The sequence below is a fragment of the Lampetra planeri genome, chromosome 9, assembly GCF_965212315.1.
Source record: "Lampetra planeri chromosome 9, kcLamPlan1.2.h2, whole genome shotgun sequence".
Taxonomy (NCBI): domain Eukaryota; kingdom Metazoa; phylum Chordata; class Hyperoartia; order Petromyzontiformes; family Petromyzontidae; genus Lampetra; species Lampetra planeri.
The window spans coordinates 3,738,554-3,764,713 of record NC_136115.1 but is presented as its reverse complement, the minus strand read 5'-3'; the positions used below and the strand labels follow the sequence as shown (position 1 = coordinate 3,764,713).

The 26,160-nt window shown below is 52.6% G+C and overlaps 2 protein-coding genes across 2 annotated transcripts in view; one reads left to right on the top strand and one right to left on the bottom strand.

Annotated features, from left to right (window-relative positions):
* LOC144720578 (AP2-associated protein kinase 1-like) overlaps positions 1-26,160 on the bottom strand; it is a 253,435-nt gene that overhangs the window by 15,749 nt on the left and 211,526 nt on the right. The window lies entirely within an intron of this gene.
* PRDM8 (PR/SET domain 8) lies at positions 4,509-21,306 on the top strand. Its single transcript, XM_078597394.1, has 3 exons — positions 4,509-4,736; positions 15,552-15,783; positions 19,578-21,306. Exons 1-3 carry the CDS (start codon positions 4,509-4,511, stop codon positions 21,050-21,052), a joined length of 1,935 nt encoding a protein of 644 aa, XP_078453520.1. The 3' UTR covers positions 21,053-21,306.

Sequence of the window (26,160 nt, the reverse complement as noted above, 5' to 3'; positions counted from 1 at the left end):
CACACACACACATCTCACTTACACACACACACATATCTCCTGCACACTTACACACACACACACACCTCCTGCACACACACACACACACATCTCTCCTGCACACTTACACACACACACACCTCCTGCACACTTACACACACACACAGCACCTTCACACTTACACACACACACAAACATCTCCTGCACACTTACACACACACATCTCCTGCACACTTACACACACACACATACCGCCTGCACACTTACATACACACATCTCCTGCACACTTACATACACACACACCTCCTGCACACTTACACACACACACATGCCTCCTACACACTTACACACACACACATCTCTCCTGCACACTCACACATCTCCTGCACACTTACACACACACGTCCCTCTTGCACACTTACACACACACACACACACATCTCTCCTACACCCACATACACATCTCCTGCACACTTACACACACACATCTCCTGCACACACACACATCTCCTGCACACTTACACACACACACACACACGTCTATCTGTGCCACATCCTTCCTGCAACACCACAGGTCGCAGTGTCGTGACACGAACGACACAACTGAACAACACGCAACGATGCATTGCAATGACAATGCACATACTTCAGCACGCTGGTCAGTGGGGGTTGGTGAAGGAGGGGAGGGGGGGGAGGGGGGGTGGGGGAGGGGGGCAGAAGGACGTGGAGGCGGTTCAGATGTCATTCGCTGGTCACGGTGGCCCAGGCCGGGAATCTAACGTAGATCCACGGGGGGTTTCATTGCGTAGCGCGTTAACCGCCGTGCCAGCCCTCCACCGCACGCAATGCAATGTTAACCCGCACATACAGCACGTGCACATTGTAGGATTGTATGTTTGTATCGACAGGTCTTTCTCGCGGTGTACGTACGTATATACGTACCGTTGCGAATTACGCCCGCGTGTCACGTAAGTGATCGAGCGACGCGCAAGCGCGCTGCACTCTGTTAAATACACAGCGAGTCGCGAATTCCGACGCAGTCAAGCGACGAGTTGCAATGAGCGAAGCGAGGTCGTGATTATCGAACTGCTGATCATCGCAAAACAACAGCAGCAGCAACAACAACCATAACCACCAAAACAACAATTCGGAACGTGAGCTGGCCGACAGCCGCGTGTTTACAACGCGGAGATATTTTTGTTTATTACGAACCGGTGGGTCATGGCGGGGGAAGGTGGGGGGGGGGTGGGTGCGGAGAATATTGTTGCAATTTCTGTATGTAAAAAAAATTAAGTAAAAAGAATAACGTCAAGAGATATATTCGACGGAGTGCGTGTTGCTCTCCCGGCGCATCAGCGGCAATCTGTTGTAGAGAGGGTCACCGCAAGTCGCATACTCAGAATTCTTCGCGTGCGGATTCCACATCGTGAGCGAATTGATCGAAGACGAAAACCACGAACGCTCGTCAACGACATTGCTTCGAAAAGAAAAAGAAGATCTATCGTCGGCGACGTTTTTTTTTTGGGGGGGGGGGGGGGGGGGGGGCGATGGCCCTTCTTCATTGCACATCGTGGCACATTATTTGCTACGAAGAAGGGCTATTGCCCGAAACGTCGCCGATGGTTTATATATATATTCTTGCAAGGCAGTGTTGTAATTGTGCTTGGGCACCATTGCCAACGCAGAAGCGTCATCAAATAACTTACGTGAATTAATGAGCACAAAATTGCGCTTTTTGGCCGACACAGATGGAGATTAAATGTAAAAAAAAAAACTTCAGACCTTTGTCAATCCACTGCTGGATGGAGGCTTCTCCATGCCGTGTCGCTCAATGGAGGTTTAAAAAAAGAACATATTTGACCACACGAGTCAGTGCAGCTTTGTTGAAGATGGACGCGGATGGAGGAGGGGGGGGTCAGTGCCGGTTAACATCATCACTCGCCACTGATGTTAACCGCGGCCAGGGATCGAAGCCGAGTCGCAAGTTCGAGAATGCCGCGCGCTCGCTCGCCACTGCGCCGCAGGAACATTCCTGCGGGGACTCAATCACCTGCTCTTTGAGACTCAAACACTCTTGCCATGTTCTTGGTTCTTTCGGTAAAGTCACGTAGAAGGGAAATAATAAAATAATAAAAATAAAACATAATAAAATACAATTCTCACGACGTTTCGGCCACAACGCAAGCAGCACGGCTGCAAGCAGCACGGCTGCTTGTGTTGTGGCCGAAACGTCGTGAGATTTGTATTTTATTATGTTTTATTTTTATTATTTTATTATTTCCCTTCTACGTGATTACTTTACCGAAAGAACCAAGACGATGAATCCCTGCAGTCACGAAAGCTTTAAATCGAAAAATGTGAAAAGTGTTTCTATTTTTATGTTTTTATTATTTTATTATTTCCCTTCTACGTGATGACTTTACCGAAAGAACCAAGAAGATGAATCCCTGCAGTCACGAAAGCTTCAAATAGAAACTCTTGCCATAGATACGTCAGGCGTTATCCAATCGCGAACGATAAAAAAAGAAACCACGTGCGCGGTTGGTAACAGTTGGTAGCTGAAGGAAGCTCACGTAAACTCACACACGCTGCCATTCTCTTAAGAACGCGTTGTTTTTGGCCTGAGAAAAAACAAAAAACAAAGAGAGAGATAATATCTCGATGATAGATTTAATATAATATTATTTTAAGTTTTTATTCCGGGCATGCAAATAAAAATGCATATAGATGAAATTAAATAATAATAATAATAATAATAATACATAAACACCATTCCACAACGGCGTTGACACCAATGGTTCAAATCCTCGCTATCTATCGGAACTTAAGTGAGATGTCTCGCACGAGAGATGTCTTCAGTGAGATGTCTCGCAGGATCTGATTAAGTGACGTGTCATGCCTCGTATATAACACGCGGACACGGTTTTATGTCCCGCTGTGAAAATGAAGACGCCTTTTCCTCCACAACCGAACCTCGAAACGCGTCTTCCATAAAAACGAGATATGCTTCAGATATAAACACACCTTTCAACACTTTGTGGGCTCAATAACTAAACAATTTCAGTAAAAAAAAGTGACGTTCTTGATTTAAGCGATTTGTTTTCTTGCAATGGGCTGCACATGTGTCTTTAAATCGGTGAACACATCGGTGTAGAACGTATGCTTTGCTTTGGGTTTTGTGATTTGCGTGTATGTGTGTGTGTGCGCGTGTGTGCGTGTGCGCGCGTGTATGTATGTGTGTGCGCGTGTATGTATGTGTGTCCGCGCTTGTGTGCGTGTGTGGATATATGCACGGCTGATATGAGACTCGAAGTGTCCACGCGTTTGTGTTTGGAACTGTTCACGGCGACGATCATGAACATTAAGGGCCTTAATCTCTTGCGCGCCTGCCACCGCGGGCTTGGCAGCTATGTTCACGTGAATTTGCAACCGGCTCAGTGTCAATGGGCAATCTTTTCACTCGCGGGGAGGGGAGGTAGGAGCTCAGTGACCACTATGGAATGTGTCATCTTAACAGATACTCGCCTACAACAAGAATCACCGGCTCACTTTATTCCAATAAGAAGAATAAGTTGGCACTGTTTTTTCAATCCAGCCGTGTAGGTCGCATGGGGTGGCTTTCCCATACTTCACCTCGCTGGTCAGTGCGTGTTGATGAATGGTGATACCCATGAATGTCTTTACATATATCGATACACCAGCGTATATATATACTGCGGTTGGGTGCACATGCTCAGAGGTAAATGCGCCACCGTAACGAAATCCGGCTCAACGGCGTTCGCGAATTCGTCGGTTGGCAAGCGGCGTTCACGTGACTCTGTGCTTGCGCGTGCATGGCCCCCACACCGATCTTAATAGGTGCTCGCTAACAGCGCACTCCCCACTAACAGCAGGGATGGGCAATCAAAATAACAAGAAGGGAGATTTTTTTTTGAGAATTCTGTATCTATATTATAAAACAAACTTCCCGTAAAAATTGCAAGAGTCGCGAATGCGCGTGGCGGGTAGGAGAGAAGGCGATCCTTCATCAACAACGTCACGCAGGAGTCATTAAAGAGCCGCAGATTGTCGAACTCTGCCCTACAGGCTACGTGGGGTCGGGAGGTGGGGGGAGGTCGTTGTCTTCACCAGAATTACGATATTATTTATTTATACTTGGAGGAATGCGATGAGCTATTAAGCTCGTCTTCACGGATGTCCAGTCGGGACAAATCAGAACTTTACAACAACAACAGCAATAGATCTGTGATTTGAAGCGTTCGTGACTGCAAGAATCCATAATTATTTTTTCTACCTACGTGACTTTACAGAAAGAACCGAGAAGATGAATCCCTGCAGTCACGAAAGCTTTAAATCGAAATTCAACCAAAGAGTAACAAAAATAAAACCACGATATGAGCGCAAAGTATAGGAAAGTGTAAACACATCACTAGTGAAAAAAACCACACGCACACACATATATACAAAATAAAAACGAAACTGTTGTTTTTACCCATTCCCACCCCACCGCATGCGCGCGCAGTCTGAGATGGACGTGGAGGCGGCGGGCATGGTGGTGAAGGGTCCGTGGGACGACGACGTCCGCGCCGTCCAGCAGCGCCTCGCCGACATCTTCACGAGCGTGTTCACCACGTGCGACGTGCCCGAGCACGCCATCCTGGGGCCCTGCCTCCTGTCCAGCGCATCCTTCATCGACACCATCGCCTTCATCGCGCTCAAGGCCGTCGACAAGCGCACCGCGCCCTACATATTCAGGGTAAGGCGGAGCCGTCTGCTGCTGCTCAACGTGCGCGTGGGTGCGTTGCGAGTACGTTCAGTACCTGTATAGGTGCTCCATAGGGTCTCGCTAAGAGCGCTTGGCCCTACAACCAGCGAGAGGCTGTAGGGGGAGATATTCTTAGGGGTTTTCGGTAAAGTCACGTAGGTAAAACAGGTGGGACCGTCACAGCCACGACAGCTGTATCAAGTACTTGATACAGCTGTCGTGGCTGTGACGGTCCCACCTGAAGACGGAAGCTTGTGTTGCCTCCGAAACGTCGGGATTTTTATTTTATTTCACTTTTTTAATGTTTTACCTACGTGACTTTACCGAAAAAACCTAAGAATATGAATCCTTGCAGTCACGAAAGCTTCAAATCTAGAATGTAAGGGGGAGATGTTTGCAATCGTACGGTGAGCGGGAGCGGTGGTGTAGCGGTCAGCGCGCTGCGCTACGACACCGGAGACCCGAGTTCGATTGCGTGTCATCACCGGAGCGCGTCTAAGCTATCGACAGAAGATGATGCCGAACAACGAGTTATTTACCGACTGACGTCACCGCCCGACACTTCCTTCCAAATTGTCTTGTAGCGGTCCTTGGGCCTCCGCCTAGATCGGCTCAGCCTCAAAATAGGTATCCGGTGCAGTGTGTAAAACATGAGCACTGGGGAGACAAAAGCGGCGTGCGTGGTTCTGGCTACACGATCCCCTTCATACGCCGTGTTCCAGCCTTCATAGGTGCTTCTCGCTGGCAGCACTTGCCCCAACATCACGCGTGGGCTATATGGGGATCTCTGCCTTTGTAGCCAGGTGCCTTACGTGTGGAGTAGTCACGAATTTCTGGAATTGTGTTTTTATTCAACGCGTCATGACTGAGGTTGAACTTGTTGGTGCGGTGGTTTTGGCCGTCGGAAGGGCGGAGTTACGACGAATTGTTTGCCTCGTGATGATCCCAATATGAGCGAACCTCGCGTGTAAAGTAGTGTTGTTATTGCGATCTTACCAGAGCGTAAACCCGGAGGCATAAACCATACAAAATATATCAGCGCGTTTCGCTCGAATAAAAGCTACTCCGTCGGCTTTTGCACTGATAATGTAATACTTCCGAAGGCAAATGCATGCTGGAATAGATTTACATTGTCCGTGCTCATGCCTGGCTTTTTCCTTTACTTGTTCAATAAGGAGCATATCTGCAGGCACGTGTGCCTATTCCCGTTGTCTCATAGATCATCGTCATTGCAACGTATTCATAGCGAAGGGGGTTAAGAGCTGCTCAAGAATGCACAGACTTTGAAACGATCCTCGCATTTGTTGTTTTGTTGACTTTCATTTTAATAAATACCTCGCTTTCAGATCCGTGTTTACAACACGTGTTTTTATAACAAGTGTTCATAATCAACGTTTTTGGGTTTAGATCGCGTTATTTATAAATGTGTCGTAACCCTCCACCACCCGACACGGCCAATCAGTAAAAATGTGTCACGTTGACACAAGACAAATAGTTCACTGCTTTAGCCCACCGGTGTGTTGAAGCCACAACATTTACAATTTGAGTACGACGTTTCGCTGGTAATTGCATCCAGCATCATCGGGCAATTCGCCAGAATGGTGAGGCTCTGCTGTGTCTCCCGTTCTTATATAGAGCAGCAGCAGGGTGACGTCATCATTAACTCATTAACTCAACACGTGTTGTTCGCACGCTATACCGTTCTTAACACTGAATTCGTTCATGGTGTCAAGGGTTGTTACGGAATGCGCGCGGTGCAGACACGGGTGTTCTTCGGCATCCTCCACGCATTGGAGTAGATCGTGAACAGGTTGCATGTCATCACCGGAGCGCGTCGAAGCTATCGACAGAAGATGATGCCGAACAACGAGTTATTTAACGACTGACGTCACCGCCCGACGCTTCCTTCCAAATTTCGTTTGCGCACGAAGTTGACGTCCCAACCTGGTGTATACATACTAAGACAGACTGTTGCTATGTGTATATATGTGTGTGTTTAAAACAAATTACACCTGGCGAGGTGTATCACCGTCCGCGACGTCACGCGTCCTGATCAATCAATCGGCGTGATTAAGCGTGCGACGTTCCTGCCACGTCCGCTCCTTACCCACCCCCCCTCCCCCGCTCCCAGAGGGCTGCGAGCGCGTTGATTCATCACGGCTCTTGTAGCGATTTCATGGGATAACGCCTCCCCTCTCTTCCATCGAGAGATGCGCTCGAGCTTGATCTCGCGAGGGTTGTTGCTTGAGTGTCGGAACCATGGTGGTGGTGGTGGTGATGAGTGGTGATGGTGGTGGTGATGATGGTGGTGGTGGTGGTGGTGGTGGTGATGGGTGGTGGTGGTGGTGGGGGTGGTAGTGGGGGTGGTGGTGGTGGTGGTGGTGGTGGTGATGGTGGTGATGGTGGTGATGGTGGTGGTGATGATGGTGGTGGTGGTGGTGGTGGTGGTGGTGATGGTGGTGGTGGTGGGGGTGGTAGTGGTGGTCGTGATGGTGGTGGTGGTGGTGGTGATGGTGGTGGTGGTGGTGATGGTGGTGGTGGTGGGGGTGGTGGTGGTGGGGGTGGTGGTGGTGGTGGTGGTGGTGGTGATGGTGATGATGGTGGTGATGGTGGTGGTGATGATGGTGGTGGTGGTGGTGGTGGTGGTGATGGTGGTGGTGGTGGTGGGGGGTGGTAGTGGGGGTGGTGGTGGTGGTGGTGGTGGTGGTGATGGTGGTGATGGTGGTGATGGTGGTGGTGATGATGGTGGTGGTGGTGGTGGTGGTGGTGGTGATGGTGGTGGTGGTGGGGGGTGGTAGTGGTGGTCGTGATGGTGGTGGTGGTGGTGGTGATGGTGGTGGTGGTGGTGATGGTGGTGGTGGTGGGGGTGGTGGTGGTGGGGGTGGTGGTGGTGGTGGTGGTGGTGGTGATGGTGGTGATGGTGGTGATGATGGTGGTGGTGATGGTGGTGGTGGTGGTGGTGGTGATGATGGTGGTGGTGATGGTGATGGGGTGGTGATGATGGTGGTGGTGGTGGTGGTGGTGGTGGTGAGGGTGGTGGGTGGTGGTGGTGGTGGTGATGATGGTGGTGGTGGTGGTGGTGGTGGTGGTGGTGGTGATGATGGTGGTGGTGGTGGTGGTGGTGGTGGTGGTGGTGATGATGGTGGTGGTGGTGGTGGTGGTGGTGATGATGGTGGTGGTGGTGGTGGTGGTGGTGGTGGTGGTGGTGGTGGTGGTGGTGGTGGTGGTGGTGATGATGGTGGTGGTGATGGTGGAGGTGGTGGTGGTGGTGGTGGGTGGTGATGGTGGTGGTGGTGGTGATGATGGTGGTGGTGATGGTGGTGGTGGTGGTGGTGGTGATGGTGGTGGTGGTGGTGGGTGGTGGTGGTGGTGGTGGTGATGGTGGTGGTGGTGGTGGTGGTGGTGGTGGTGGTGGTGGTGGTGGTGGTGGTGGTGGTGGTGGTGGTGGTGGTGGTGGTGGGTGATGGTGGTGGTGGTGGTGGTGGTGGTGGTGGTGGTGGTGATGGTGGTGGTGGTGGTGGTGGTGGGTGGTGGTGGTGGTGGTGGTGGTGGTGGTGGTGGTGGTGGTGATGGTGGTGGTGGTGGTGGTGGTGGTGGTGGTGGTGGTGGTGGTGGTGGTGGTGGTGGTGGTGGTGGTGGTGGTGATGATGGTGGTGGTGATGGTGGAGGGGTGGTGGTGGGGTGGTGGTGGTGGTGGTGGTGGTGGTGGTGGTGATGATGGTGGTGGTGATGGTGGTGTGATGGTGGTGGTGGTGGTGGTGGATGATGGTGGTGGTGGTGGTGGTGATGATGGTGGTGGTGAGGTGGTGAGATGGTGGTGGTGGTGTGATGGTGGTGGTGGTGGTGGTCGTGATGGTGGTGGTGGTGGTGATGATGGTGGTGGTGGTGGTGGTGATGATGGTGGTGGTGTGGTGGTGACGATGGTGGTGGTGGTGGTGGTGATGACGATGGTGATGGTGGTGGTGGTGATGATGGTGGGTGATGGTGGTGGTGATGATGGTGGTGGTGATGGTGGTGGTGGTGGTGGTGGTGGTTGGTGGTGGTGGTGATGATGGTGGTGATGATGGTGGTGATGGTGGTGGTGTGATGGTGGTGGTGATGGTGGTGGTGGTGGTGGTGGTGGTGGTGGTGGTGATGATGGTGGTGGTGATGGTGGTGATGGGTGGTGGGTGATGATGGTGGTGGTGATGGTGGTGGTGGTGGTGATGATGGTGGTGATGGTGGTGTTGATGGTGGTGATGGTGGTGGTGATGATGGTGGTGGTGATTGGTGGTTGGTGGGTGGTGGTTGGGGGTGGTGGTGGTGGTGACGATGGTGGTGGTGATGGTGGTGATGATGGTGGTGGTGGTGGTGGTGGTGGTGGTGATGATGATGATGGTGGTGGTGATGGTGGTGGTGGTGATGGTGGTGGTGGTGGGTGATGATGGTGGTGACGATGGTGGTGGTGATGGTGGTGATGATGGTGGTAGGTTGGTGGTGGGTGATGATGGTGGTGGTGATGGTGGTGATGTTGGTGGTGTGTGGTGGTGGTGATGATGGTGGTGGTGGTGGTGGTGATGATGGTGGTGGTGATGGTGGTGAGATGGTGGTGGTGGTGTGATGGTGGTGGTGGTGGTGGTCGTGATGGTGGGTGGTGGTGGTGGTGATGGTGGTGGTGGTGGTGGGTGATGATGGTGGTGGTGATGGTGGTGAGATGGTGGGTGGTGGTGGTGGTGATGTGATGGTGTGGTGGTCGGTGGTGATGATGGTGGTGATGGTGGTGGTGATGATGGTGGTGGTGATGGTGGTGGTGGTGGTAGGTGGTGGTGGTGGTGGTGGTGGTGTGATGGTGGTGATGATGGTGGTGATGGTGGTGGTGTGATGGTGGTGGTGATGGTGGTGGTGGTGGTGGTGGTGGTGGTGGTGGTGGTGATGATGGTGGTGGTGATGGTGGTGTGGTGGTGTGATGGTGGTGGTGATGGTGGTGGTGGTGGTGATGATGGTGGTGATGGTGGTGATGATGGTGGTTGGTGGTGGTGATGATGGTGGTGGTGATGGTGGTGTGGTGGTGGTGGTGGTGGTGGTGGTGGTGGTGGTGGTGGTGATGATGGTGGTGTGATGGTGGTGATGGTCGGTGGTGATGATGGTGGTGGTGCTGGTGATGATGGTGGTGGTGATGGTGGTGGTGGTGGTGATGATGGTGGTGATGGTGGTGTTGATGGTGGTGATGGTGGTGGTGATGATGGTGGTGGTGATGGTGGTGGTGGTGGTGGTGGTGGTGGTGGTGGTGATGATGGTGGTGGTGATGGTGGTGACGATGGTGGTGGTGGTCGTGATGGTGGTGGTGGTGGTGGTGGTGATGATGGTGGTGGTGATGGTGGTGACGATGGTGGTGGTGGTCGTGATGGTGGTGGTGGTGGTGGTCGTGATGGTGGTGGTGGTGGTGATGATGGTGGTGGTGATGATGGTGGTGGTGGTGGTGATAATGGTGGTGATGATGATGGTGGTGGTGGTGGTGGTGATGATGGTGGTGGTGATGGTGGTGACGATGGTGGTGGTGGTCGTGATGGTGGTGGTGGTGGTGGTCGTGATGGTGGTGGTGGTGGTGATGATGGTGGTGGTGATGATGGTGGTGGTGGTGGTGATGATGATGGTGGTGGTGGTCATAATGGTGGTGGTGATGATGGTGTTGGTGATGATGACGGTGATGATGGTGGTGGTGATGGTGGTGGTGGTGGCAGTCATTATCAAGGTTCTATTGGCTAACAGCTCATGGGGAACACATCTAGACGCGTGCACATCTTTAAACTACCCCTTATCGTAGGCTCTCCAATGTGCTATCGGGGTTTGTGCCCGCGTGTGGTTCGGCATCGTGTCTGACGTTTCGCTCCACGTGCTCCCGGGAGCTTCTTCAGGATCTGAAGACCTGTGTGTGTGTTTGTGTGTGATTGTGTGTGTGTTTATGTGTGTGTTTACTTGTGTTTGTGTGTGTTTGTGTGTGTGTTTGTGTGATTGTGTGTGTTTGTGTGAGTTTTGTGTGTGTGTATGCGTGTGTTTATTTGTGTCTGTGTGTGTGTGATTGTGTGTGTGTGTGTGTGATTGTGTGTGTGATTGTGTGTGTGATTGTGTGTGTGATTGTCTGTGTTTGTGTGTGTGATTGTGTGTGTATGATTGTGTGTGTGTGTTTTTGTGTGTGTGTGATTGTGTGTGTTTGTGTGTGTGTGATTTTGTGTGTGTTTGTGTGTGTGTTTGTGTGTGTGATTGTGTGTGTGATTGTCTGTGTTTGTGTGTGTGATTGTGTGTGTGTGATTGTGTGTGTGTGTTTTTGTGTGTGTGTGATTGTGTGTGTTTGTGTGTGTGTGATTTTGTGTGTGTTTGTGTGTGTGTTTGTGTGTGTGATTGTGTGTGTGATTGTGTGTGTGATTGTGTGTGTGTGATTTCGGCAGGCTCCCCGTTATGCGAATAACGAAATCCACTTTATCCCCCGTGGGGGATGTTTCCGTGACCCTCCGGTTAAAATGCAGCAAACATCGTCAGCGCGCCCCAACAAACAATTGGGTTTCCAAGTTTTACGCTTGAGAAATGATTTCACTCTCGCCATGGAGCTTGAGGTTTCTCGGTGTACATTCTGACGGGGACTCTTCAGTTTCGGCCACTCCGTTGCTCTCGCTTTCTTACGCCGTGCATAGGGCAAATTACAACAACAAAAATCGCTACTTTACGTTGAGTTTGGGCAACCCATTTTATGGCACAAGGAGTTAGTTCGCGTGCCCGCAGCGTTCGAACCCCCGATGAAGCGCGGACCGCACTTCACCACGTTCCCAATCTGGTGGACTTTTGTCATTCTCCACGTGTGAAAGGAAGAATTGGCATGTGCCCCGCGTGTCATCCGAATACGAGTCTCCGCTCATCTTCGCAGCAGCAGCAGCGGCGGTGGCTGTCCATTGAACAAAGGCGGTGGTCACCGCCCCGCCCGGCACTTTCAAGATGCGCTTCTGCGGCCGTCTGGAACGCTCTTCCTCCCGATATTAAGAAGCCACTGGAAGCTACGCACTTTTAACTCTCGATTGGAAACTAATTTCTTTGGATCTGCGTTTTTGTGTTTTAGTTTGCCCTCCTTCCTCCGCACCTTCGATGAGGAGCGCGGTGTTGGCTGCGTGCGTTCGCGACAGAAGTTCAACGCACTTCCTGCGAATACGAGTGGCCGCACACAGACGAGCACACGGATCCTGTTGCCGGCGTCGTACGTGGCAGCGATGTGAGGCTGCTCGCTCGCTCGCTCGCCGAGTCTCTGGGCAAATGCGAAAGATGCGATTCGAGACGACGCGACACGCAGCCCCCCCCCCCCACCTTGTTTTCATCCGACTCTCGTCTTTGCACTCCGCTGCACAACAGCGAGATTTACTGCCACACCGTGGGTCCAGATGATCGCGTTGGCGCTCAGGGGTTATGGTTTAGGGTCAGGGTTAGGGTCATAAAAGTTCCGCAATAGTAGATGAATTGCCGGCTGTAGCAAAGACAAAGGTCCCCCGTATAGCCTGAACAGGCTGTTGGGGCAAGTGCTGTTAGCGAGCTGCACCTATGGAGGCCGGCACGGCACACGAGAGGGTGGGTGGTCAGCACCACGCCCGGCCGCTTTTGTTTCCCAAATGGCGCGATGTTTACACGCCACACCAGGTGCTCATCGTAGACTGGGTCGACCTAGGGGAGGCCCAGGAGCGGTTCAGATAGTCGTCACTGATGTTGGCCGTGAGCGGGAATCGAACCCTGGTGGCTAGGTTCGGGCTAACCGCTGCACCACCGCTCCCTCTGCGGCTATAGCAAACCGTTATTCTCACGCGCGCGCGCATACGTCCTGCTATTAATTAACAACCGTGACATGCTGATAAGAGTAAGTTAGTTTAACACTTATATTCGTTGAAAGAGCAATACAAATCATGCGGCTGTCGGCAGGCGGAACTGCAAGGTCAATATTTAACATCCAACATCCTCAACCGCACATATTCTTGTAGCAGCGTTATGGCTTTTAATAATAATGATGATGATGATCAGTAAAGGTGTATTATGAAAGTGACGTTGTATCTTAATTAATAAATAGCAATGATAGGAATGTATTCTTTTATCCAGGTCTGGTATATCCAGGAGTTGTCCTGCCGTGAGAAATTGCATTTTCTTTCGGGTGGGACGAACACGGAGGGATCCTGGAACGAGCCCCACTCACGCTCGCTTGGGGGAAGACACTGAAAGCTAAATTTCGATTTAAAGCTTTCGTGACTGCAGGGATTCATCTTCTTGGCTCTTTCGGTAAAGTCACGTAGAAGGGAAATAATAAAATAATAAAATAATAAAACATAATAAAATAATTTTCACGACGTTTCGGCCACAACGCAAGCAGCCGTCCTCAGGTGAAGAACAGGTCTGTCGGGAAGATAGCGTCATTCACATCATCATCAACATCATCATCATTAACATCAACATCATCATCAATATCATCAACATCATCATCTACATCATCAACATCATCATCTTTTTTTTTCGATTTAAAGCTTTCGTGACTGCAGGGATTCATCTTCTTGGCTCTTTCGGTAAAGTCACGTAGAAGGGAAATAATAAAATAAAAATAAAAAATAAAAACAAAACATGATAAAATAACTCTCACGACGTTTCGGCCACAACGCAAGCAGCCGTCCTCAGGTGAAGACCAGGTCTTAATTCTAGATTTGAAGCTTTCGTGACTGCAAGTATTCATATTCTTAGGGTTTTTTCGGTAAAGTCACGTAGGTAAAAAAAATCAAAATTAATAAAAGTAAAATAAAAATAAAATAAAAAATCACGACGTTTCGGAGGCATCACAAGCTTCCGTCTTCAGGTGGAACCGTCACAGCACGCTTGCTGTAATCAAGTAAATGACACTGAAAGCTCCGCTACACCACACGGGCTCACGAACCTTCATGCTCTCCTACCTGGCAAACACATCCGCAGCATAATCCGCTTTGAAAATTGCTAAACGGATCACGGCCACGTGGCACCGTTCCCGCCTCGAGTCGCTCAATGCTCGTTAGCGGAGAGAGCCCCCGTGGCGAGATGTTAACTACCTCGCCTGATATACAGGAGGGCGTGGGTTCGATGCCTACCTTGGCTGTATTTAGTGTTTGAATGTTCTCCCCGTGGTGGTCGCGTCGATTTTTCTCCGGGTCCACCGGTTTTTGCCTTCACATTTAGGATCAACATCACGCGTTTAGAGTATTTGGCTGCTATACGATTCCACGTGATAAGCCACTTCGTTGAGCTATCATTTGTGGCCAGGTCGCTTTTGAAAAAGAGCTACATAGCTCAGTGGGCCTTACCTGAAAATAAATGTTTAAACATTTTTTTAGTCGGGTGGGTCAGAGAGTTGGGCTTCTGATTCATCAGCAAGAACATAAGTTACTGCAATTCGAGCACGGGTGCAATGCAGAAGTCCAGAAGCGAACTTGGCACAGGTACGCGTGGCGTAGATATGATTCGGGAAGTACAGGTCGCGCTGGGTTAGGACACACGTGGAGGATGGGAGAGGAACCGAGCACCGCCACGGTCATTGGGGGGGTCTCCACGAGTCTGGCAAGCAACGGGAAGACCTTAGTGCAGACGGTGGGAGACCACGAGGGCAGATGTCGGGAGGTCGCTCCGTATCAACCGCACAGCGACCGCGGTGACCTGGCAGCGGGTGACATAAAACATTGGCGAGGTGTGGTGGCATCAGCTTCTTCGGCCGTGATGATCAACATCTCGATTAAGTGCGTTCGTTGGCGTGGCTTGTTGTTGTTGTTCCTCTGGAGACCGGGAGATCGGTGGTCGATGTTCGGTCGCCGCGTCGATGGCATTCGTCCGTGAGTTCTCACCGAACAGAGTGGGGCAGTGTGAAGGCTGCCATCTTCCGACTCGTCGATGAAATCAACAGACCGCGTCAGTGGACAACAGCAGCGATAGCGACGGGCAAGCGTTTATAGATGCCGCGGTCAACATCTGCAACTGTTTTTCTTCTTCTAGATTTGAAGCTTTCGTGACTGCAAGGATGCATACTGTTAGGTTTTTTCCGGTAAAGTCACGTAGGGAAAATAAATAAATAAATAATAATGATCCTTTGATACAGTAAATCTGGCTGTGACGGTCCCACCTGATGATGGAGACTTGTGTTGCCTCCGAAACGTCGTGATTTATTATTTTATTTCTATTATTATTTCAATAATTACACTGGTCAACACACTTTTTCTGGCATAAGGTATTCCAACGGTTTTAAGATAATTTTAGGGTGCTGATTCCAAATCTGGCATCAGTTTTTGTCTATCACATCAGGTTTTTGAGATATCAAAGATTGCATTTTCAATAAAAACTGCAGAAGAAAAATATTAAATAAATGTGGATATCTACATAAAATGATATTATAAACACACTATCCTAAAAATACAGCACCATATTTTAACACTAAAGCAGTCACTGACTCGCAACAACTTGCAATCATAAGTGACAGAGTTAATTTCGGGTAAAATCTATGAAAATGGGGTATGCCGATAGCATAAAAATGATGTGATAGAGTAAATCTGAGATCAGATTTGGAAATAGCACCCTGCAATTAGTCCAAAACAGCTGCAAAAGTCCAGGCTAGAAAAAAATGTTTTTTTTTGTTGACCAGTGTTATTCTATATTTCATTATTTATTTAAATCCCCCCTACGTGACTTTACCGAATAAACCAAAGAAAATCTTCAACCGCAAACGAAACCACTCTCCCACCCACCCACCCACCCGCCCGTCCCCTCTCTCCTCCACCCCCACGCGGGTTGCCACAGGTGGACACCACCGCGTCCCAGGGCGCGGCGGACGGCGTCGCGTGGCTGCGTCTGGTGCAACCGGCGAGAGACCGCGCCGAGCAGAATCTCGAGGCCTACCTCAAGAACGGGCAGCTCTTCTACCGCTCCCTGCGCAAGATCTCGCGCGACGAGGAGCTGCTGGTGTGGTACGGCAGGGAGCTGGCCGCCCTGCTGCGACTCGACGACACGGTGCCGCACAAGGCCGCCAACGGTGGGGGAGGGAGGGATGGGGGCACAAATGTTGCGTTTTGGTTCGGTTGCTCGTGCGTGCGCTCGCGTGTTTTACGGGGGGGAGGGAGCGGTGGTGCAGTGGTCGGCGCTCCCCGCGCGCGCTACGAATCTGATTCCCGCTCACGACCGGCGGCGGTGGCGAATGTTCGAAGCGGTCCCTGGGCTCCCTCTAGGTCGACTCAGGTGTAAGCATCGCCACGAGAGAGACAGATGCGTCTGGGCGTGGTGCTGGCCACCTACAACACCCTCTCTCGTGTGTGCCGGCCTTCGTAGGTGCTCGTTAGCAGAACTTGCCAACAGCAGTGTTTGTGTGTGTTTTTTAAAAATATACATGGGTGGAGTGGTGGCGCAGTGGTTTGCACACTACGCAAGAAACTCGGAAGTCTAAGTTGTATTTTCATAGATGTCTCCTGGATATCTGTGACAAAAATGCTTGATCGCTCATCGGGTTCATCCAGTGTAACTAAAGATTCTGAGTCTAGATTCCAGGTCACGCTATTATTGGCGACGAGTCATAGTCGGACCGGTCATGAGCCTGCCCCGAGGTCAACTCACTGATCACCTCTTTCAGCCGAGACACAGATCCTCGCTAACAGCGCTTGCCGAACACAGTCTGCATGGCGAAACAGCGATTGTGTTTTTAAATGTGTGTGTGTGTACATCAAGTGTACGCAGTACACGTATCGCTGGAGCTTTCCAGTAGTAACCGTGAAATGTTTTGTTCCCGGTAACAATTGCGAAGCTAGTAATAGGGTTTTACCCTTTTAACTGGTACAAAAACTGACCGTACCAGTTGAAAGAGTAAAAACGTATTACTATATTTTGCCACCGGTAAAGGAGGTCTCATAGTGTAAATTGCGAAGCTGTTTTCGGAATGCGCTGTCCGCCGTCAAATAGACAGAAAATAAAAATCCCTCGACATATTTCTCATAAACAATCTTTTAAAAGGATCAACGGATGCAACTGTCCTTCGAGATGCCGTCTCTCTTACTAAGTATGATGGACTCAATGACGAGGGAATCTTTGGTCCGGTAAAAAAAAAAAACTATTGAAATAAAGTTACGCAGGGAGATGTTAGTTCGCGTATGCGCATGACATCGTTGTCTGGGAGACATTCTTATAGGAGGGTTTGGCTTGTGCGAAAATTCCCGTACTCTTTTCGATTTAAAGCTTTCGTGACTGCAGGGATTCATTTTCGTGGTTCTTTCGGTAAAGTCACGTAGAATGGAAATAATAAAATAATAAAAATAAAACATAATAAAATACAATTCTCACGACGTTTCGGCCACAACGCAAGCAGCCGTCCTCAGGTTAAGAACAGGTCTGTCGGAAAGACTCACTCAAAAGACTCATTCAGACGCTGTCTTTCCGACAGCCCTGTTCTTCACCCCGTACTCATCAGCAGACCATTTGTGGTGATGCGGGGAAATTAATTTGCAGGAAGCCACTAATAAGAGTTAACTAAGGCTATAGATGCCTCGTGTGCGTGTGCATTCCTCTACATGCTGTGCGTGTCATATCAATATGTACGGAAAAATAAATTTACAGGCAGTCGCTATAAAGTTAATAATGCCGACGCAACGTTTGAGAATTGATGGCTGCAAGAGTAATTAAAACATATGTGTATAGAGTAATAGCAGGCATGCGTGCACTCAGATGTGTCTGTATGCTGCGCTATATAGAGGCACGCATGGTTGGTTACGTACGGTGCGAAAGAAGTTCACCATACATGCGGCACCATCCACGGTTAAACGCTTCTCGGTGACATGGTATAGAACTTCATGAAGTGTGCATCACAACTCACGCGGATTATACAGCACTACGGCCGGTTTCACACATGCACGTGCCATTCTCAGCAACTCAAGGAACAAAGCAATGGAGCTCAAACTCACGCATAACTTCTATGTGGGATCCAGGATCACCATCATCACCATCATCATGATAATATTTTAGGACTGAAAAAAAACCTGTCCCCAATCTGAGCCATCGAACAGAGGCGGCGTTTTCAGATGTGCTTCTGCGCCCGTCTGGAACGTTCTTCGTTCCGATATGCGGAGGCCAACTTAGAGCGATGCACTTTTAAATCATGTAGATTGAAAACGAATTTCTTTAGATCTGCTTGTTGTGTTTAGTTTGTGTTGTCCTTCTTCCGGACTCTTCGATTAGCACGGTTGGCTACGTACACGTATTTATGGCGTCTCTTTAGTTATCATATTCAATCGGGGTGGGGGGAATGCTTAACTTTAGTGATGAACTTCTGACGAACAAAGTGATGCCATACGTTTGCAGTTTTGATTTGGACACGTCGATACACGAGGGGGGGGGGGGGGGTGAGATCATGATAATTAAGATGAACACGTACAATTGCAAGTTTGTCCAAGTCGCCATTACACATGCATTCTAAAGTGGCAAAAGTAGTAATTAAATGTATTACATACTGGCATGACAAACATGCACATATGCATCCGAGCATCACATACATACGTAAAACGCAAGACGAACGCCCATTATATACACGACAAACACGACGCGCATGCAAACATAAAACACACGTCACATGACACATACGTGCAATCACACAGGCATGCACACATCACATAAATACTGTGAATACACACAGACATTACATTCGTGTATACAGAAACTATCTGCGGACACATGAACATACGCTACTACATAGACACACAACACTCGCGTTACACAGACACCGCCAAGACAAAGATATATTGTGTGGACTTTTGCAGACTGACAGGGCAAGTGCTGTTAGCGAGCACCTAGTAAGGCCAGCACGACGCTAAACCACCAACAACCGGATATTGACCGGTAACTTTCTGACCTGCCCCTACTGGAGATTTGTGACAAAGAGCTTTATAGCTCATCGAATTCATCCAGTACAAATAACGATTCTGATGGGCAAAAAAAAAATACAACATTCTGAATTGGCTGGCGGTGGCGTCACCACAGCACCTGTGCCAGGCTAGGTGCGCATTAAAACCACGGTGGAGGATCGAAGGCTCGCTGCGTTACGGGGAGGTCACGGGACAGCCTTCGGGTGTCAAGGGTTGACCGAGTTGCCCCGCAACTGCGTCAGCTGTGACTTCCACAGTTCCACTCAAGAAGGAACGCCAGCCATCTCCTCCCCCCCTCGCTAACAGCAAGTGCTGTTAGCGAGCGTCTACGAAGGCCGACAAAGTATGGGTGGTCGTGGGGCGGTTCCTCCAGTGACGCTGTTCACACAGCGCAGCGGATACGCGACTCGTTTGGGGCCGAGTCGATCCAGAGGGGGGGGCCCGGTAATAATCGTGAGCATTCCTTTTTGGCTGTGAGCGCGAATCTAAATCGGGTCCGCCCCGGGTTGTGAGCGCGGCGCGCTGAACCACGGCACGGACCGCGTGACCGCCTACACACACGTGACCTACCGACACACGCGCACACACGGACCCCGCGCGCTGTCGCGACACTCCCATTGACGAGCGCGCGCGCGGTCGCGACACTCCCATTGACGAGCACGCGCGCGCGGTCGCCGTTCGCGACACTCCCATTGACGAGCGCGCGCGCGCGTTCGCGACACTTCCATTGACGAGCACGCACGCGCGCGGTCGCGACACTCCCATTGACGAGCACGCGCGCGCGGTCGCCGTTCGCGACACTCCCATTGACGAGCACGCGCGCGCGGTCGCCGTTCGCGACACTCCCATTGACGAGCACGCGCGCGCGGTCGCCGTTCGCGACACTCCCATTGACGAGCGCGCGCGCGGTCGCCGTTCGCAGGAGGCGTCTCCCCGTCGTCCCCGCTGCTGCGCTGTGGCGAGTGCCAGCAGGCGTTCCACTTCGAGTTCCCCTACGCGGCGCACTTGCGCTTCCTGTGCCAGAAGCGGCGCGACTTCTCGATCCTGCACGAGAACCTGCGCATCCTCGCCTTCCCGGGGGGCGGCCCCGCGCACCACCACCACCACCACCCCCACCACGGGGTTGGCGGTGGTGGCGCCGTGCTGTCCCCGGCGGCCCTACTTCACCAGCACCTGCTCGAGGGCAAGCGGGCGGCCGCCGCGGCTGCCGCAGCCGCGGCCGGCCTCTTCCTGGAGAGCGGAAAGCGCGTCACCAACTTCCACAGCCTGGCGCACGACATGGAGAAGGCGCGGCGGCCGTCGAGCGACGCCGACGAGAGGACGCCCGCCAAGAGGGCGCGGGTGAGCGCTAAACCGCTGCCCGCCTCGGGCGACTCCCCGCCAGCGGCTGCGGCCAAGGGCGACTCTGCGCTCGTGAACAAGTCCGCGTCGGTGCCCGTCGCGGGCGCTCTCGACGAGCACCGCGACGCCACCACCACCACCAGCGGCGGCGGCGGCGGCGGCGGCTGCGACGGGGCTACCCGCGACGAGCGAGTGGTGAAGGACGACCGCGAGCGCTCCTCGGATGACGTCGACGAGGTGCGGGAGGCGCCGAGGAGGCCGTGCTACGCGACGGACGTGCTGCAGCAGCAGCAGCACGGCTCGAAGCGCAGCGCGTTCACAGAGGTGGTGCGCAAGGCGGGCAAGGAGCGCGCCGAGGACGAGGCGTGCGAGGCGTTCGCCGCGGCGCTCAGGAGCCGGAGCGCCTCCGCGGAGCTGTGCGGCGGTGCCAAGACTCTGTCCGAGACGCGCGCCGAGGTGGCCATCAACGCCGCGGCCGCCTTCACGTCGCTGCTCAAGTCACCGCTCGGCGGCGCGGAGCGTAAGAGCGCCTTCTCGCAGCCCGTGCGGCCATTCGCGCAGCTCTCCGCCTCCATGCTGTCTCCGTCCATGCAGGGCTCGAAGCAGCACGGCCTCGAGATCAACGGAGGAGGCGGCTTGCAGAACGCGTACAAGCATCACCAGCAGCAGCAGCAGCAGCACCACACGCCGCACCATCATCATCACCACCATCAGCAGCAGCAGCACCATCAGCAGCATCAGCAGACCCCGTTCCTACTCGCACCCGCCTTCTGGCCCAAGGCGACCGCGATCCCAGTGCAGCTGCCCGGAGCGCTGCCCCTGCTGCCCCCGACGCTCACGCCGTTGGGGCTGCCCGCGCAGAACTGGTGCGCCAAGTGCAACACGTCGTTTCGGATGACCTCCGACTTGGTGTACCACATGCGCTCGCACCACAAGAAGGAGTACGCGGAGGAGCCGGTGCTGAAGCGGCGCCGCGAGGACAAGCTCAAGTGCCCCATCTGCAACGAGACGTTCCGAGAGCGTCACCACCTCTCCAGACACATGACCTCGCACAATTAAAGGGCCCCCGGCTTTCGCTGGCTTTGTTGCACCTACGACCGCGGTTTAACTGAACCCAATTCACCCACCACCACCACCCCCACCACGGACGTGCAATTTTCAACGTTGTTGTTGTTGTTACCAAATCGTCTCCGTTGCGCGCTGCACGCGGCTGGTGATTGCAAAACAAGTCCCGCGTGACGAAGAGAGCACCGAGTGTAATTCAAAGATATTCGTGGTGTACGTGTGCGTGTGCGTGCGTGTGCGCGTGTGTGTGCGTGCGTGTGCGTTTGTGTGTGTGCGTGTGTGTGTGTGTGCGTGTGTGCGTGTGTGCGTGCGTGTGTGCGTGTGTGTGTGTGCGTATGTGTGTGTGTGTGTGTGCGTGTGGGTGTGTGTGCGTGCGTGTGGGTGTGTGTGGGTGTGTGCGTGTGGGTGTGTGTGTGTGTGTGTGTGTGCGTGTGTGCGTGTGTGCGTGTGTGCGCGTGTGTGCGTGTGTGTGTGTGCGTGTGTGTGTGCGTGTGTGTGTGTGCGCGTGTGCCTGTGTGTGCGTGTGTGTGCGCGTGTGCGTGTGTGTGCGTGTGTGTGCGTGTGTGTGTGGGTGTGTGCGTGTGTGTGTGTGTGCGTGTGTGTGTGTGCGTGTGTGTGTGTGTGCGTGTGTGTGTGTGCGTGCTAGTCATCTGTAAGATGCGCCTGCCATTCTTCCACTCCGGTGGTGGGTGTACACCCAGGATCCCATTCCAACCAAAAGTGGCCTGGTCTAAGTTAGCTGATGAAAGTTGCAAGCGAGAATTTCATCATCGCTTGCAGCTGGGGTTGGCATCGTCCCCCACTCCACCTGATGTCGAGGGTAAATGGGCGAGGTTTAAGACTGTGACTCATGCAGCTGCAATGGCTGCTTTGGGTACGCGGTCCAGACCTCCCCGGGAACCCTGGCTGACGGAGGAGGTGTTCAGGTTAATTGAGAAAAAGCGACAGGCCCACTCTCATCGCCTACAGCATCCCACGTCAGAGAATGAGGAGGTTTACCGCAGTCTTCGCTCGGAGGTTCGGAGAGCCGTGAGGCGCTGTAAGGATGGGTGGTGGTCGCGGGTTGCTGAGGAGATGGAGTCTGCCTCAGTAGCCCGCGATCACAAATCACTATTTAACTCCATCAAAAAAGTAACCTGCAGCGCCACACCTATTACCATCATTAGAGGAAAAAACGGTGATCCAATCTCCGACCCCCAGGAACAGGTTTGCAGATTTGCTGAGCATTTCTGTGAGGTCCTGGGGGAGGGAAAATCTCTCAGCCAGGAAAACATCATGGCACAAAGTGGGGATAACCCTGCTGAGGCTGCGGTGCCTCAAATATTGGAAGAGGTCACCCCCTGTGAGTGGCTGGCTGAGGTACCGGCTGTTGAGGAAGTACTGAGGGCGATCCGGAGTCTGAGACCAGGGAAGGCACCGGGCAGAGATGATCTCCCAGGCGAAATGCTGAGGGAGGGTGGCGTTTGTGCACAGACTGCCCTATATGACATCATAACAACAGTCTGGACCACTGGACGGGTTCCGCAGGACTGGAAGGATGCCCTGGTGGTCCCCCTCTTTAAGAAGGGGGACCGTACCGACTGTAACAACTACAGGGGCATCTCACTCCTCAGTGTGCCGGGTAAGGTCCTGGCAAGGATTATTCAACATCGCCTTGCTAGGCATGCTGAGGAGAGGCTTGCGGAGCCCCAATGTGGTTTCAGGAAAGGGCGGTCCTGCACAGATGCCATATTTTCTGTCCGTCTGCTACAGCAGAGGTGTAGGGAATTCCAAAAAGACCTACATCTCTGCTTTATTGACCTGGTCAAGGCCTATGATACCATCAGTAGGACTGGGCTCTGGGTTGTTCTTCGTGCTTTCGGAGTCCCTGACCCTCTGCTCACGATCATTAAGGACCTTCATGATGGTGAGCGGGCCCGGGTAAAACTACGTGGCCGGGAGTCGGAGCCTTTCCCTGTACACCTTGGGGTGCGACAGGGATGTCCTCTGGCTCCCACATTATTTAACATCTATTTCGACTGCGTAGTTCGTGAAGCCTTCAATAGCTGTACCGGGGGAATTACCATTTGGTACAGATACAATGGGAGGCTGATCGACGCCCGGGTGCGATCAAGGGATGGCTCCCTATTGGTCAACCACGTTATGTATGCCGATGATTTGGTAATAGCTGCTCATTCAGAAGAGGAGTTGGAGACGCTGCTGCTGAGACTGGAGCGTGCCACTAAGAGGTGGGGCCTTACCATCAGCCCCACCAAAACTAAGCACCTGCCTGGGTATTTTGTACCATCGGGCACTCCACCCCCACAACTCCCAATCGGTGATGGGGCAGTTGTGGAGAGAGTAGAGAGTTTCCCATACCTGGGCAGTGTGCTCATGACCGGCTCCAGTTTATCAGCAGAGGTCTCACTCCGAATCAGTCGAGCGGCAATATCTTTTCATCGGTTGCGTAACGCTGTGTGGAAGCTACCTGGTCTGTCGCTCCGCACGAAGCTTCAGGTCTTCTCGGCCACGGTCATTCCCTCCCTTCTCTATGCTTGCGAAACGTGGACCCCCCTAGTGGAGCATCTTCGCCGGTTGGAAACATTTAGGCTGGCCTGCCTACGATCCATCCTGGGTTTAACCAGGCTGGATTGTGTGAGGAGCTCACAAGTCCTTGAAAGATCTGGGCAAAGTCCCATCAGTGAGCTCCTCCGGCAGGCAAGGCTGCGTTGGCTGGGTCATGTAGCCCGCATGCCCAGCCACCGCATGCCTAAACAGCTTTTGTTCGGCCGGATCGAGGGGGCTAAACGGGCGCGGCACGGGCTAGAGAAGAGATGGAGTGATGTGGTACAGGAGGACGTGGAGCTGAGTGGACTTGCCGATGACTGGTACCAGCGGTGTCAAGATCGGCCTCAGTGGAGGAGGCTCGTGAAGGACGCTACTGGGCAGTTGGAGGCAGTCGCCCTCCAACAACAACGGAGGGCGGAGGAGCGACGCTCACAACAACGAGCGGAGCGCCGGGTGGCTAAAGCACAGCAAGTTGGCACAGTAGGGGGCACAGGTGGTGCATCAGCCAGTCATCTCGGTCATCTCGGTCAGTCGACCCGTGGCACCTGCTGGGTCTGCCCCGTGACCTCCTGCCAGCGGGCGTTCGACACTTCACGTGGCCTCAAGGTGCACATGGCCTGGCACAAGCGTCGTGGTGACGTCACCGCCACTTAGTGGCGAATGGCGGTTGTTGTTGTTGTTGTGTGCGTGTGTGTGTGTGCGTGTGTGTGTGCGTGTGTGCGTGCGTGTGTGCGTGTGTGTGCGCGTGTGTGTGTGTGGGTGTGTGTGTGTGTGTGTGTGCGTGTGTGCGTGTGTGCGTGCGTGTGTGTGCGTGTGCGTGTGTGTGCGTGTGTGTGTGCGTGTGTGCGTGTGTGTGCGTGTGTGTGTGTGTGCGTGGGTGTGTGTGTGTGTGCGTGTGGGTGTGTGTGTGTGTGCGTGTGTGTGGGTGTGTGTGTGTGTGCGTGTGTGCGTGTGTGTGTGTGCGGGTTACGTCTGGAAGACAAAGGCGTGGGCACGGGCGTGGCGTTGGCCACACACCCTCCCGTGTTGCCCTGCCAGCCTTGATAGGTGCTCGCAAACAGCGCTTGCCCCCCAACAGTCTGTGTTACAGGCGACGCGGAGCGGTGTCTGTCCCTCGTCATCGTCCGCGCAGGTCACGTGTGATTTAAGCGCCGATGAAATCGTAGAGATCGTGTGTGCGACGCGGGCCTTGACATTTCATGAAACATTCCCCCAGGGTTCCGGATCTCCCCCCACGGCACCCCCCCCCTCCTCTACAGCTCGCGGGTTTCGGGTGGAGGGGGTATTTTCAGGAGATCAGCCCCGGACAGCTCCGACTGTAATGAAGCAACGTCTGTGTGCATGTGGAACTCGAGTACAGATCTGGCGTGCCCCACGCGACGCATCCGAAATTTGAATCGGCCCTTTCCAGCGTCACGCCATGTTACGTGTTTAGCAATCATCGGTCGCGTGCGGCGTGTAACACCGTGATTTGTATCTGCACGGAGAAAATTGCTGAAACGTTGAAAATGCGGGGACCGTGTTTCTGTCGCGACGACTGGATTTTGCAAGACTCTGCGATTGGGCCAGGCTAAGCAGAGATCATGTATATACTGTATATGGTATAAACGTATATATGAAACACAGTGTATATACGGTATATAGAGCGCGCATGTTGCGTCTTTAGAGAGGTATTTATATATATACACGGGACGGGGGTCAAAACGTTCCGCGGACGAGACACTGGGCCCTGTCGCTCGAGCAAGATCCCATAGCCGTCTCGGCGACGAGTCGATCACCACGTCGACTGGTCTGCCGAGTAGTACGCTTGGTCAACGTACGGCGCGAAAGAAGTTCAGAACACACGCACGCACGTGCAGAAATGTCAAGTCGGCAAATGCGGCCCGCTTAAGGCTCCTCCTCCGAGGGGCGGGTATGGATTTTGTGCCCATCCAACCGCGTGGCTGATGACTTAAGTCGCCACTTGAATGCGATATGAGAAGAGGGACCCCCCCCCCATGTAACGCTGTACACGTTACAGTGCGTTAGGTGTATTTCATACTAGTCTATTTTAATTACTCCGAACCGTAATTGGTAATAATAAAAATCATAATTCACAGCCCTTTGTCAATCCAAAGCTAGATGAAGGTCCTCGCTGCGCCGTGTCGGTCAGGGCGTTTTTTTTACCATACTTCACCACGCTGGTCAGTGCGGGTTGGTGAAGGTGTGGAGAGGGAGGACGTCGGATCGACTTAAGATGACTCCCCACGGATGGCGAGCCCACGAGCAGAAATCTAACTCGGGTCATCAGCTTCGCAGATTTATCGCGTTCGTCGGTGGTGATTCTGAGCGTGATGCCGTAAACTGTGTTGGGGGTACGTCGATAAGATTCGGATCTCGAAGGGTTTTGACCTCCCCTCGTATATCGCGGGTTTGTATGACAAGACACGTGGAAAGGTCAACGCCGTTACAATTTCGTACCCTGCAAGCGACACGCGTTCGAGAGAGACAGCGATAGAGACGTCAACGTTCACAAGAGACGGTAGAGCGATTAACACAAAAACGTCAAAGGTTGT